The sequence below is a fragment of the Octopus bimaculoides genome, chromosome 1 (assembly GCF_046866305.1).
Source record: "Octopus bimaculoides isolate indiv1 chromosome 1, ASM4686630v1, whole genome shotgun sequence".
Lineage (NCBI taxonomy): Eukaryota > Metazoa > Mollusca > Cephalopoda > Octopoda > Octopodidae > Octopus > Octopus bimaculoides.
The window spans coordinates 77055022-77069758 of NC_142928.1; the positions used below are offsets into that span (position 1 = coordinate 77055022).

The window sequence follows — 14737 nt, forward strand, 5'->3', positions numbered from 1 at the left end:
GGAAACTTTCTAGGTGCAGTCTCATGGTCAGTGATGACCGAAGGGGGTTCTCAGCAATGCCCATATCACGAACGAATGCCCTAGGCGTGCCCAAAACCATTACCAGTTGTGGCGACACGACTAGGTAGCCAAAGTGCTACATTGGAAACTGTGCGAAAAATGGGGGCTAGAGACAGGCAAGATGTAGTATGAGTACAAACTGCAGAGAGTGGCAGAGTTGGAGTCTAGCAAAATCCTCTGGGATTTCCGAATCCAAACAGATCAGGCGCTTGAGCATAACAGACCGGACCTAATGGTGGTGGACAACGTACACCAAATATGCTATATGGTTGACGCTTCATGGCCCTTTGACCCACGAATAGTCAAGAAGGATGACGAAAAGATAGATAGATACAATTCTCTTAAGTACAAAATAGCCCGGCTATGGAAAATGAAGTAGGTAAAGAGAATGCCAATTAACTTCCGGGTCCTTGGGAACAGTATCAGAAGGCATAAAGAGGAATATAAAGGAAATTGGAATAGAGTGCCCAGTGGAACTGTTACAAAATGTTTTCCTCCTTAACACGGCCAGAATAATCAGGGAAATATTGCTGAAAAGAACGAATAGCATGATACCGTCGACTGCAGGTAGTAAGCCCGCTACTGCAAGACTCCAGGTCAGCCAACAAAACCTGTGATAAAGAGAAAATAATAACAATGTCCTGATGCAGCACCGGGGTAAATGCTCTGATGCACTACCAGGTACTGGCCCTTATGGCTTCTGATCTCAACTGATTGGAAGTGTTATCATGTACATAGTTTTGTCTTGGTATAAAAAGATGGGCTACAGCAAATATTCTGCTCAATACTACAGACTTGCTTGTCAGTTGTTGGACCTTAAGCAGTTGATCATGTCTCTTAGTAGCTGATATTATCTACATCGCTGATCACGAGCAGAAATAGCGAGGGAGCATCATTATGTGTTGAGAGAAATTCTTTGGGGTTTGAATAATTCACCTATGGAAACATGGGTGTCTAGTTCAACATCCTTAAACAACTATTGTTCAGGGTCCTTTTGAGCGGGATGGGCGACTCGACCTGAAGAAAATTCTAACTAGGCCCCACTTTCAAGGTCAAGCGCTGTTTATTTTCATAAGAGATCACTATGTCGCGCACATATGGTTGTGATGCATGTGCCTGGTGTACCCTTATCAGACAGGTAGTCCTGATGGTTATACTGGGCTTCGTATATTTTACCCCATTGTCACTTTGATGTCATGTACTGCTCCGTCACTCTATAGTAAGAATAAGAAAACGAATAAGAATAATAACAATGATAATTATAATTATAATAATAATCCTTTCTATTAAAGGCATAAGGCATGAAATTTTTTTTTTTGGTGGGGGGGAGCTAGTCGATTACGTCAACCTTAGTGTTTCACTGGTACTTAACTTATCGACCCTGAAATTATGAAAGACAGCGTTGATCTCAGCGGAATTTGAACCCAAAACGTAGCGACGGACGAAAGGCCGCCTAGTATTTTGCCCGGCATGCTAACGCATCTGCCAGCTCGCAGAATAAAAACAATCCGAGAAGCATTTTAATCTGTAAACATTTTCAAAAGTACTTTTAAATGTACATAATAGCTAACACCTTTTACTACCATCTTCAGCTCACACTATCTTCTTGTAATCAAATTACATTTAAATCAATCTTCTAATTATCTTATGTTGTCTCAGACATTCTCTAAAACAATAGTTTGTGCGAAATCAAAGATATGGCACTCTAGTTATAACACTAATTTGAACTTCTAGAAGGTGGAGGAGGGGGTGAAGAAGAAGAAAAGGAGGAGGGAAGGAAGAGGATAATAATAATAATAATAATAATAATAATAATAATAATAATAATAATAATAATAATAATAATAATAATAATAATAAGAAGAAGAAGAAGAAGAAGAAGAAGAAGAAGAAGAAGAAGAAGAAGAAGAAGAAGAAGAAGAAGAAGAAGAAGAAGAAGAAGAATGCCGATGATAATAATAACAATTTCTTTTAAAAATATGGGAAGGTGCGACTTAGGGTCTCTAACCTATGTTATGCAATAAGTTTTATTAAACAGAGGAAGAATGACCTAAAGGGCGTTGAAAGAAAAAAAAATGGTACAAGAACGCAACAGACGACAATAAAAATTCGTACAGACAGACGATACAAAGACAGGTAGGAAAAACAACAAAAGGATGGACAAGAAAAAACAAGGAGGGCTCATTCGCAGCCCCTCGCGCACACGTGCGTGTCGTTGTGTCTGTGTTTGTTCCCCACCACCGCTTGACAACCGGCTTGGGTGATTTTACGTCCTCGCAATTTAGCGATTTGGGAAGGAGATCGATAGAATAATCTACCGGGCTTTAAATGAAAAGTGCTGGGAGTCGATTCATTCGACTAAAAGTTCTTCAAGTCGGTGCCCCAGCATCGCCGCAGTCTAATGACTGAAACAAGTCAAAGAATAATATATCTAGCATTAAGTGAAGCGCACTGTGGATAATTAATAGAAAGTTTATAGTAATAAAGTGATAGAAATAGGCGCAGGAGTGGCTGTGTGGTAAGTAGCTTGCTTACGAACCACATGGTTCCGGGTTCAGTCCCACTGCGTGGCACCTTGGGCAAGTGTCTTCTACTATAGCCTCGGGCCGACCAAAGCCTTGTGAGTTGATTTGGTAGACGGAAACTGAAAGAAGCTCGTCGTATATATGTATATGTATATGTGTGTATGTATATGTTTGTGTGTTTGTGTTCCCCCCCCCCAACATCGCTTGACAACTGATGCTGGCGTGTTTAGGTCACCGTAACGTAGCGGTTCGGCAAACGAGACCGATAGAATAAGTACTAGGCTTACAAAGAATAAGTCCTGGGGTCGATTTGCTCGACTAAAAAGGCGGTGCTCCAGCATGAACACAGTCAAATGACTGAAACCAGTAAAAGAAAAAAAAAGAGTAAATGCCATAGATACACAGTGGATCTATTTATTCATTTGTTACGGAACAGCACTGAAGATATTTCTTTCTGTTCCAGTGGTTACAATGAATATGAACGCACTCATATTCTTTTCTAGTCTAAGCCCAAGGCCAGAACGCGCTCATATTATCAGTGAGACATGATAACATGCTGTGAATTGTCCATGAATACATGCTAAGAATGCATAAAATAGTCCCTTGTGTTGAGCACCATATATTCAACTTAGTGAACGTGTGTTTATGCGTGATAAGTGATCTAATGTGGCTAAGAATTGTTTTGACTCTTATTTCTAGCAATGCTGGTGCTGAGTAGCACCCTCAGTTACTTTAGTGACGACTATACTTGTATCTTTCGGTTGTAAATTGCGATTAGTCACCTTCATAATTTATAATTCTCACGTCACTATTTTCGGAATCAGTCAATGCTGCCTACGGTGTTCTTCTTAAGACTGACAAGGTGAATTAAATTTTTAACACACGGCGACGGAGTAATGGGTGACAGACGAAGATTAATCACATCTGAAATCATCGATGATATGACTCCATCCCGCTTGCCGGAGGGAGCTTGTCACCTTTGTCAGTCGCTACATAAGTGCTCTCACGTGGTTAAATGTTGTTTTGACTCTCATTTCTAGCAACGCTGGTGCTGACTAGCACCCTAAGTCATATTAGTGACAAGTTTACGCGTGCCTTTCGGTTGTAAATTGCGAATTGCCACCTTCATAATTTCTCTCTCTCTCTCTCTCTCTCTCTCTCTCTCTCTCTCTCTCTCTCTCTATATATATATATATATATATATATATATATATATATATATATATATATATATATATATATATATATATATATATATATATATATATATATATATATATATATATATATATATATACATAAGTTAGATGATACAAAAAAGGGACAAGAAAAAACAAGGACGAGTCAGTCGGAGTTTTCTTTCGTCAACCAAGTTCCAAATTAGATTTGCAGTTTCAGCTGATTATACTCGAGACTGCTACAATCTGGCCAGCCCCAAGGAAGATCTCGCTAAGAGCACTAGATTCGTTGGAAGAAAGCAGCGAATGTATACGGAAACAAGGACGGAAAAAAACGGAGACATGGTACACTAATACAAATGCAAACACCAGGACATTAACAACAAGTGTATTTCGGCAAATGACGAATTAAATTAAGCTGGCGTGTGTGGAAGTGAAGCCTTACAGCAGGGGCATAAGAGATGACAGGCATGGGAAGGAATATAGATGTTGCACGGATGGTAGTCAAAGAAAGGTCAGGCTTGGCTTAACACCGGTCACGTGGAAGGAGAGGAGAGAGGTAGAGGCAGAGGGATAGAAGAATTAGGGAGGGACGAGAAAAAGAGAAAAGGATCAGAGTGAAGTGAAGGAGGAGGGAAGGTGAGAATGAAGGAAAGTCCAGGAAATGTAGGAGAGGGTGAGCGAAAGAAAGAAGAGTTGGCCAGATTGGTGCGGTCTTGAGTATAACCAGCCGAAACTGCAAATCTAATCTGGAACTCGACTGACGAAAGAAAACTCCGAATGACCCGTCCTTGTTTCTTCTTGTCTCTTTTTTGTATCATCTAACGGTCTGGATGTTTTGCGTTCTTGTCCCATTTTTTGCATTCTTTTTATATACATATAGCGGCGTAAGTACACTTTGGTCTCTTATATGTAAGTACATATAATAATTAGTGTACATGTAAACACAAAAGTGGTGAGCCTTAGCAGGTCGCCTTACATACTAGAAGGAACATTCAAAAAATCCGAACCATAATATACATGCTAGGCCACTGGTAGGAATAATTTCTATAATTTTTCCTACCCTATATTAATTGTAAGTACGTATATATATATATATATATATATATATATATATATATATATATATATATATATATATATATATATATATAATTTTTTTACGACTCTCTTATTTATTCACACTTTCATTCTTTCTGTCTTTGTATCAACCCCTTCACACTTACTTCGTACTGTCCACTCGTCTTTCTTTCGCTCCTCTTCTTTCACGTTTCCTGGCCTTTCCCTTCATACTCACCTTCTCCCCTCTTTCACTTTACTCTGACCATTTTCTTTTTTCTCGTCCCTCCCTAATTCTTCTATCCGCAAAAAGTCCAAACCACAGTATCCATGCTAGGCTACTGGCAGGAATAATTTCTATAATTTTTCCTACCCTATATTAATTGTAAGTATATATATATATATATATATATATACATATATAAATTTTGTACAACTCTCTTATTCATTCACTCTTTCATTCTGTTTTTCTCTCTATCAGCCCCTTCACACTTCGTTCTGTCCTCTCTTCTTTCTTTCGCTCCTCTTCTCTCACATTTCCTGGCTTTTCCTTCATTCTCAGCTACCCTCCTCTTTCACTTCACTCTGACCCTTTTCTTTTTTTCTCTTCCCTCTCTAATTCTTCTATCATTCTGCCTCTAACTTTCTCCTCTCAGACCACGTGACCGGTGTTCGGCCAAGTCTGACCTTTCATTCTTGGTTTGACTACTATCCGTGCAACATCTATATTCCTTCCCATACCTGTCATCGCATATGTCCCCGACGTAAGGCTTCACTTCCACACACGCCAGCTTAATTTAATTCGTCCTTAGTCGAAAAACACGTGTTATTTGCATTTTTATTTGTGCATCATTTCTCCGTTTTTTAATCGTCTATGTTTTCGTATATATTCGCTGCTTTCTTCCTAGGAATCTAGTGCTCTTAGCTTAGATTTTCTCTAGGGCTGGCCAGATTGTAATAGTCTCGAGTATAGCCAGCCGAAACTGCAAATCTAATCTGGAACTTGACTGACGAAAGAAGACTCCGAATGACCCATCCTTGTTTTTTCTTGTCCCTTTTTTTGTATCATCTAACTGTCTGGATGTTTTGCGTTCTTGTCCTACTTTTTGTATTCTTTTTTAAATACATGTAGCGGCGTACGTACACTTTGGTTTCTGATATATATATATATACATACACATATATATACATACACATACACAGTATACATACACAGTATACATATGATATACATATACATACACAGTATATGTGTGTGTGTGTATGTGTGTGTGTGTGTGTGCGTGTGTCGCAAGCACAGACCACATACCCAAGTACACGCAGATATGTATAAAAAAAAATGTTATGCATATCTGCGTGTGCATGGGTATGTGGTCTGTGCTTGCGCATGCCCGTCGTTATAATGCTAAGTGAATTATACAACTTTCATATGCCCCAATAATAGAAAGTTATAAGTGTTTACTCCAAATGTTATTCATTAACTTATATTATATTTTTCCATATTTCATTATTAGTATCCAATGAAGCATATGCATCACATTAGAATGATTCCTGTCTTTTTCTATGTAAAGTTTCATATTCTAATGAAATCGTTTTATCATCACAATCACACGGAGCTATGACCGTAAAAGACGGAAGCAACATATAGTGATGTCCTAAACTTATTTTATCTATCTATCTATCTATCTATCTATCTATCTATCTATCTATCTATCTATCTGTCTGTCTGTATGTCTGTCTGTCTGTCTATCTATCTATCTATCTATCTATCTATCTATCTATCTATCTATCTATGTAGCTATCTGTCTGTCTATATATGTCTATATATGTGTGCCTATATATGTGTCTGTTTGTCTGTCTATTCCTCTCAACCATCTCTCTCTCACTGTGAGCGTGTGAGTTTGTTTATTTGTTTGTTTGTGCGTGTGTGCGTATGTGTTTGTGTGTGGATTTCTCTGTGTACGACAAGTTTTAGCTTTAATATATCTGCTAGCAACATCTAAATCGTTTTCCCATAATATGAGAAATTGTGCAAGTTTTTTTTTCAAAGTTCGTAGCAGATAACTCATGAGAATGTTACATTCACAAGGAAAAGTTTTTATTAAGTAATTATTTTCCTTATTCATTGCGTAATAAAATTTTAAAATAATGATATAAATATCTAAAATGTTTAGCTAAATCAATTTATAATTAATCATTCATTAGGAATACATAGGAATTTCAAAGTGAAATGATGAAGGTTAATTAGGAAATTTAAATATGAAAAATATTCGTTAATATCATAATATGTGAGAAGATTTATTTTAAATATGATAATTAGTTTTCAGCCAATTAGCTTTGTCTTAAATATTGAAAGATTTCTGCCAGTTACATCAACACTGTTTTTCTATCAATTTCAATACCGCTTGTTTATTATTCCTAAACAAATAGATAGTTTCAACATAGTTCCAAACTACAATGAAAGCAGCAATTTTTTTTATAAATTCATGATAATGCAGTTTGTATAAACTGTTTCAGACACAAGTACATAATACATATTTCATCGACTGACATATCTTTGACGAAAATCTGCGGATCTGCCGCCTAAATAATTCATTCTATTTCTTTGTTTTTCTTCAAAGAAATTTTGCATTAGATAATTGAATTTTAAAATTGGAAGACATAATGTAATTGTGCAAAGATTTTGGAAGTAGATTCAACTAAATTTGATGAGTGATAGGCCCATAAAAAAATCAAAGAAATAGTTTTAAAATTGGAAAATTTGTAAAATGTTAATTTGGTATCGCCACCAGTAATAATGCATCAGTTTCAGATACAGTAATCATAAAGAAAAACTACCTATGAATAATTTACGAATGGCAATTTATTACAAATCTTACTGAAAAAAGAAACAACTATAAATACATGTTGTTTCATAAATTTATTTGAATTCAATATTCGAAATTCCCATTTAAAGAAACCATAAAAGAAATCTCAATAAAGATAGTTGATAAAAGTGAACATAAACTAAAGCAATTTAAAATTGCTTTGGATTAAATACGATAGCAGTATGTAACAAATAATGGTATTTTTACTTGACAATAAATTTTATTTTTTACTCGACAAAATATATTAGATTGTCAGAGAAAGATTTGCAAACATTGGTCGATGTTATATGAGATAAGTATTTATTCTAAGCAACTACATGATGGTAATTCAGTTAAATTGCTAATTAAATGATGTGACATTAAAGCATTCAGAATTTCACTCTGCTATCAATGTGTCTTGACCTCCACAATCATATTCAATATTAATCATATTGAATATTAATATTGACCATTATGTTAGTCATGATTGCGTATATTCGGCGTCACAATACAATACTCTTCTGGCATTATGTTATGTTTCGTAACAGTCAAGCTCTTTCATTTAATTCACTATTATTATTATTGTTGCTCATTTTTACAAGACAATTCTGCATGTAAAGTAAAGGCGCATTCATAATTGTGCTGTGTCTATACACATATTCTCATCTCTGTCAATTTTATTCTCTTTCTTTTTCTCTCTCCCTGTTTCTGCCAATTTTTTACGCGCGCACACACACACACACATGTGTATGTATGTATATATTTATGTATGCATATATATGTGTGTATGTGTGTGTGTATAAATATATATATACATAAATATGCATGTATATACATAAATGTGTGTACGTGAGTGTATATATATATATATATATATATATATATATATATATATATATATATATAGGCCAGTGTATGTGTATATTTGTTTATATTTTACATGTAATACTATTCTCTGTATCTTTATATCACGTTTAAAAAAAAATTGATATTTTTCAATAAGAACCTAAGTTGAATGTCCTGCTGTAGTATCATTTGCTATTTTCTTTTTCTTATATTTGTAGAATCGATCAAAACCTACAAAGAAACAGAAACTCCCGGTAAATGTATTTTGCAATCATCAGTAATTTTTGTATATGTTTACATCATCATTACTTAATATCTTAATATTTGAACGTGCTTTGTGTTAATACATACATACATACATACGTACATACATACATACATGGTAGGTGTGGCTTTGTGGTAAGATGTGAGCACCTCATCCATATGGTTTCTGGTTCAGTCCTACTGCGTGGCAACTAAGACTGGTGCCTTCTACCACAGCCTCGGCTCGACCAAAGGTTTGTGAGTAGATTTTGTAGACGGAAACTGAAAGAAGTATATATATATATATATATATATATATATATATATGTGTGTGTGTGTGTGTGTGTGTATTTATATATATATATTATTTTACTTGTTTCAGTCATTTCAATGCTGACATGGTGGAGCACCGCCTATAGTCGAATAAATCGACCGCATCACCTTTTTTTTTGTAAGCATAGTAGTTATTCTGTCGTCTCTTTTGCCGGGGACGTAAATACACCAATATCGGTTGTCAAGCGATGGCGGGGTGGACAAATACAGATACGCAATTACATACATGTACATATATATGACGGTCTTTTTTTCAATTTTCGTACAAAACACTCGTCCAATTGTTTCAATCAAGAGCTAGGAAAAAGGAAAACATATATAGGAAATTAATAAATAACAATGAGAGGAGAAAAATGTGAGAGAAATAGGGAAGTACTCAATCGATAAAGAAAATATAAAGAGAAAAGAAGAAATAAGTAGAAATTACGAGAAATGTAAATAAAACAATAAAGATAAATAGAATTTAACTAGGGAAAGTTTAGTTCAAGAACATACGTAGTTTCCAAAAGTGTTAAATGTATTCCAGCTAATATATAGCAAATAATTACGAATATAGGCGAATATATATATGAGCAAGGAATGTAAATTCATTGGTAAATCCAATTAATATATCATCTGTTTTATGTAGAACGACAGTTCGCAATAGTATACATAGTAGGATATTGTGCAGATGTTCTATATTACAACTGTAAGATATACTTCGTAACTGCCAGTCTATTTCTCCGAGTTATTCCTTTATAATGTTCTAATTATTGCAAAGTTAATCTGAATGTGTGTTGACAAAACCTCCGCATTCATATTTGTGCTTTGTCCCCCACCCCACATATCTCTCACTGTTCCCATATATATATATATATATATATATATATGTATATATATATATATAATTATTGCAAAGTTAATCTGAATGTGTGTATATATATATATATATATATATATATATATATATATATATATATATATATATATATATATATATATATATATATATATTTATATATATATTTGGATAAGTACTGTTTTCACTTTGCTAAAGATTTTCTACTATTTGAAAATAATATGTATTCTTGTTTTTATACTATTCATTTGGTTCTTTATAGATTATTTTAATAGATAACTTATTTAACACTATATTATTTAGAAGTTATAGTTTCATTTCAACATAATATTAGAACTTCGATTGGAATAGTGTTGATATATTTTCGATTATTTTTGATTAATATTATTTGATTAATTATTAATCTTTATAGTTTATAATATCGTTAAAGTTTTTTTTAAAATCAAAACTTTGTATATATATATAAAGTTTAACCTTTTATTCATAATATGTTTTTCTTTCCTAATTTTTTCATTCATAATTTTTCCATTCATAATTTTTTCATTCATATTTTTTATTATTACGTTTGTAGAAATAAATAATCTTGTATTTTTCTATTATTCAATTGATCTTTAATCATAATTAAATAAACGTCTTTAGCTTTAAATAGTATAGCTTTAACTATTACACCGGTTAAATATGTACTAATTTTATCTTCATTATTATTTTAAATTTAAACTTCGTTCAACTTGTATTTAAAACAATGATAATTTAAAACAATGATAATTTAGGTAAGATGTTTTTTGTATATAATATACATGTTATTATTATGGATGAAGGGATGATTATTGAATGGTTATTATTTTGATATTGTGATATTTTTTAAATAATTTTTCTATCTTTATATAATAAGTATTTCATATTAATTCATTTGGTACTTATTGTTGGTTGAGATATATATCTAATTATTGTTCTACTTACGATCTGACGAGTAGCTATATTTTTGAATAGAACTTATTTTCGATAATTTCAATTGATTTTAATCGATTTAAATTTCTTTTCTATTTGAAAATTGGTTATGAAACACGTGTAATCTTTTTATTATATTTATCTTATGATATTTACTTTACTTTATATTATACTCATTTATTGTGCTTTTAATTATTAATTTTTCTATATGTGATAGTGGATTTTCATCGATGAGTTCTTGAAAATTGGTTATTTTCCCTAAAACTATATATATATATATATATATATATATATATATATATATATATATATATATATACATATATATATATAATATATATATATATATATATATATATATATATATATATATATATATATATATATATATATATATATATATATATATGGGGAACTGGTATCCAAAAGATACAAGGTGGCAGGTAAGGCTATATGAGTGCTGTGGAAGGACCGTAGTTAAACTCTCGGTTCGATGGTTCGATAATTATACGAGTGCGGAATTTAATGCGGGTCTTGAATGGGCATGTATATGTTAAATAAAATGAGACGACAAAGCCAAGGATGTGTGGATATTTCAGGCCATTTATAGCTGTTTCTGGGATATTAGGGATATCCCTTCATCAGAGACGATATGTGATGGTTAGATAGAAGGAAATAGTAGAGTTCAATATAAGGAATTATTTTGGAAAAGGATGGAAATAAGAAGTATAAAAGGAAATAAGAGTATAAAAGTAAAAATAAAAATATATCTAGGATATCATAGTTGCATTTCCATTATCCGAGGGAAGTGGTGTGTAGAATGGGTAAAAAGGGTTCTTGTCCATGGTATGTAAATTCCGATAGGATTTCATATTTTGTGATTACAAATGGTAAGTGTGGAGACGTAGATTCCATGTGCTGTTCATTCAAAGGTATCTTGTTAAAAGTGGGAGAACGGCCAAAGGAAATAGGTGAAGAATGAAGAAGGAAAGATAGAGGAAGAGAAAATGCAAAAATGATAAAGGAGTGTTAGTTGGTGGCCAAGATATTATAAGGGGGTGGGTGCGTGGGAGAGGAGTAGGGAGGGATAGGAAGAGAGATAAGAATGTAAAGGATTTAAGGCGGCGAGCTGGCAGAAACGTTAGCACGCCGGGCGAAATACTTAGCGGTATTTCGTCTGCCGCTAGGTTCTGAGTTCAAATTCAGCTGAGGTCGACTTTGCCTTTCATCCTTTCGGGGTCGATTAAATAAGTACCAGTTACGCACTGGGATCGATATAATCTGTTTGTCTGTCCTTGTTCGTCCTCTCTGTGTGTAGCCTCTTGTGGGCGGTAAAGAAATAAAAATGTAAAGGATGAATATGTGTTAGGAGTGGGAGGCGGGTGATGTGTTTGAAAGGCACAAAGTTGGGGCGAAAGAGTACAACAGGGGTCGCCACCCTCACCCACCCTGCGGAGCCTCTTGGAGCTTTAGGTGTTTTGGCTCAATAAACATACACAACGTACGGTCTGGGAATCGAAACCACGACCGCAAGTCCGCTGTTCTAACCACTGGGCCATTGCGCCTCCACGTATATACATAAAAATGTATACATATACGTATGTATTTATATATCAATTATATTAGCAATAGTAATCGTGATGATGATAAATAATAATAATAATCTACTGTGTTTGTTTTGGAAAAGATAGGCTATTACGATATCATAGACGGTTAGGCTAGGCTACTAGGCTACATTTACGTGAGCTCTGATGTATAATTTTGTCCAACAGTCCCGAGTTTTGAGCCTACATTGAGTGCACTGGACGCAGGGTGAATTTTTAAGCCTTTTGGGTAAAAATAAGGTACGTCTTATAGGCCATCAAATACGGTACATATATACACACACATGCGTGTTTATATATGTGTTTATATGAGTATATAACTGTATATGCATATATGTGTACATTTCTCTGTATTTACATAGAATGTTGGCACGTATATTTATATATTATATGTGTATGCGTCTATAAATACTTCTGGTTGTTATCAAAACAGTAGTGTTACTCATTTACTAAGAAATATGACAGGTATGAGTTGAAATTTATAGAGTTATTGAAACTAGTGGTGATAATATTATTCAGATTTTCTGAAAAGATATATGAAAGCGATGAAAACATAGAAATATCGGGTAACAGACTCTTGAATTTTTTTCTTTTGTTTTGCTTTGAGAAAGAAAAGGTAGTAAAATTACCAAGATTTAACAAATGTTTGGGAAATAAACCCGCTTGCGTTTGACTTAAAATAAAGTTCAGTAACTTTAACATCATCTTATTAACTTTAACATCATCGTATTGCAATTATTTTTGCTTTTTTGTATCGTATGTAGCTTTCATGGATTTTGTCTCCTTGATGTTAAAATCAATATCAAGATTCTTTAAATCCCCGACGTAATTGAAAAGTTTCGATTCAATTTACATATCTATTTACGTGATAGATAGATAGTAGATGACTGCAATGTCTTTGTTTACATTTACCTCCTATTATACTTCTATTGTGTCTTGACTATAGGCCATCATGCAGTGCTGGCGGTGATCTTGGATTCGTGTAAGAACTGTAAGATCGATTCTGATTTATGAGTAGTATGAGAGAAAACATTAAGCTTTCTACATGTACAAGACATTTCAATGAATTTTAATCTCTCTGAATTATTAGATTTTTTATACTAGTATTGTAACGCTAACTCAGTAAAAGATTTCCTGTGTTAAGTTTCTTGTGGAAGAGCTGGCCTGGGTAACACTTCAACACCTCACTGTAATAAGGTGCAAAGAAAGGACAGGAGGATACTGATCCAGAACGAGGTGCGAGCTTCGATTGAGAATGAAAGAGCTAGCAAGTGTGTTGGATTGAGATGTCAGGAAGGCTGATTATGACGAAACCGAGCAGTGGTACGCTACGTTTCATGTTCTGATAAAATTCATATTTCAGGCAGTTTCTGATGTCTTTAGAGTCAAATTGTTGGTGAAAGCTATAGTCACTATATTGCCCCTTATGCCCGAGGAGAGAATCTCTGGAGCATAATATCAGTAGCTGTTCAAAAGACCTGGAAGAGAGACGCTACCATTAGAGGCAGGACCAACCGTGGACCATCATAGCAGACACCATCCAATGTGTGATTATTCACTGCAAGCATGTCCTCCAAACAACTTCATCACCGCTGTCAAAGCATGCGAGAAGAAATCCGCTGCTTGGTCTGCACTGCACGATCTGCCCTACAAGGTTTGCCCTGCTAGCTTTGCCCATTCCATCCTACTTGCCACATCGTTAACTTAGGTGATAGTGTTGATCTCAAAAGCAAGCAAGCACGTAGATTTGTTAGAACTCTCCGTTCACTGGCAGGACCGAATCACGGAGGCTAACAAGCGGAAGGGGAAATATACTGAGCTACTGGAGAGACGCCAAAGCAATGGGTGGCAAGCAAATTGCAATCTCATCGAGGTTGCATGCAAGGGATCTGCAAGTTACTTTCTCTACAGAGCTTTTAATAGGGGGCCAGTAGGCAAAAATTCATCAGGTTGGCTGTGGAGGCAGCTGTGGTTGTTTCAAGGTGGCTGTGAATCAGGAAGTGCAAGCCCTGGGAGGAGCAGTGCAAACAGGATTAGTGCTAACTTGAAACAATCTGAGGCGTATCAACCCCGGGTCAGTCACCTAGGTAACTGTGTCTGATGTTGAAAGTTTCAAAACAACTTGACATCACATCAGGATACATCACTGATGATGTATCCAGGTTTATCACAGGATGATGCATGGAAAAGAAAATGTATACCTGTATGTGTGCGGCTGTGTGTACATATCTATCTATCTATCTATCTATCTATCTAT

The 14737-nt window shown here is 34.5% G+C and overlaps 1 protein-coding gene across 2 annotated transcripts in view; it reads left to right on the plus strand.

Moving 5' to 3' along the window:
• LOC106869508 (uncharacterized) overlaps positions 1-14737 on the plus strand; it is a 1059538-nt gene that overhangs the window by 958663 nt on the left and 86138 nt on the right. For both annotated transcript variants that reach the window (XM_089352454.1, XM_089352457.1), the window contains exon 10: positions 8733-8768. In XM_089352454.1, the coding sequence (XP_089208580.1) occupies positions 8733-8768 (36 nt within the window). The remainder of the gene's footprint in view (positions 1-8732; positions 8769-14737) is intronic.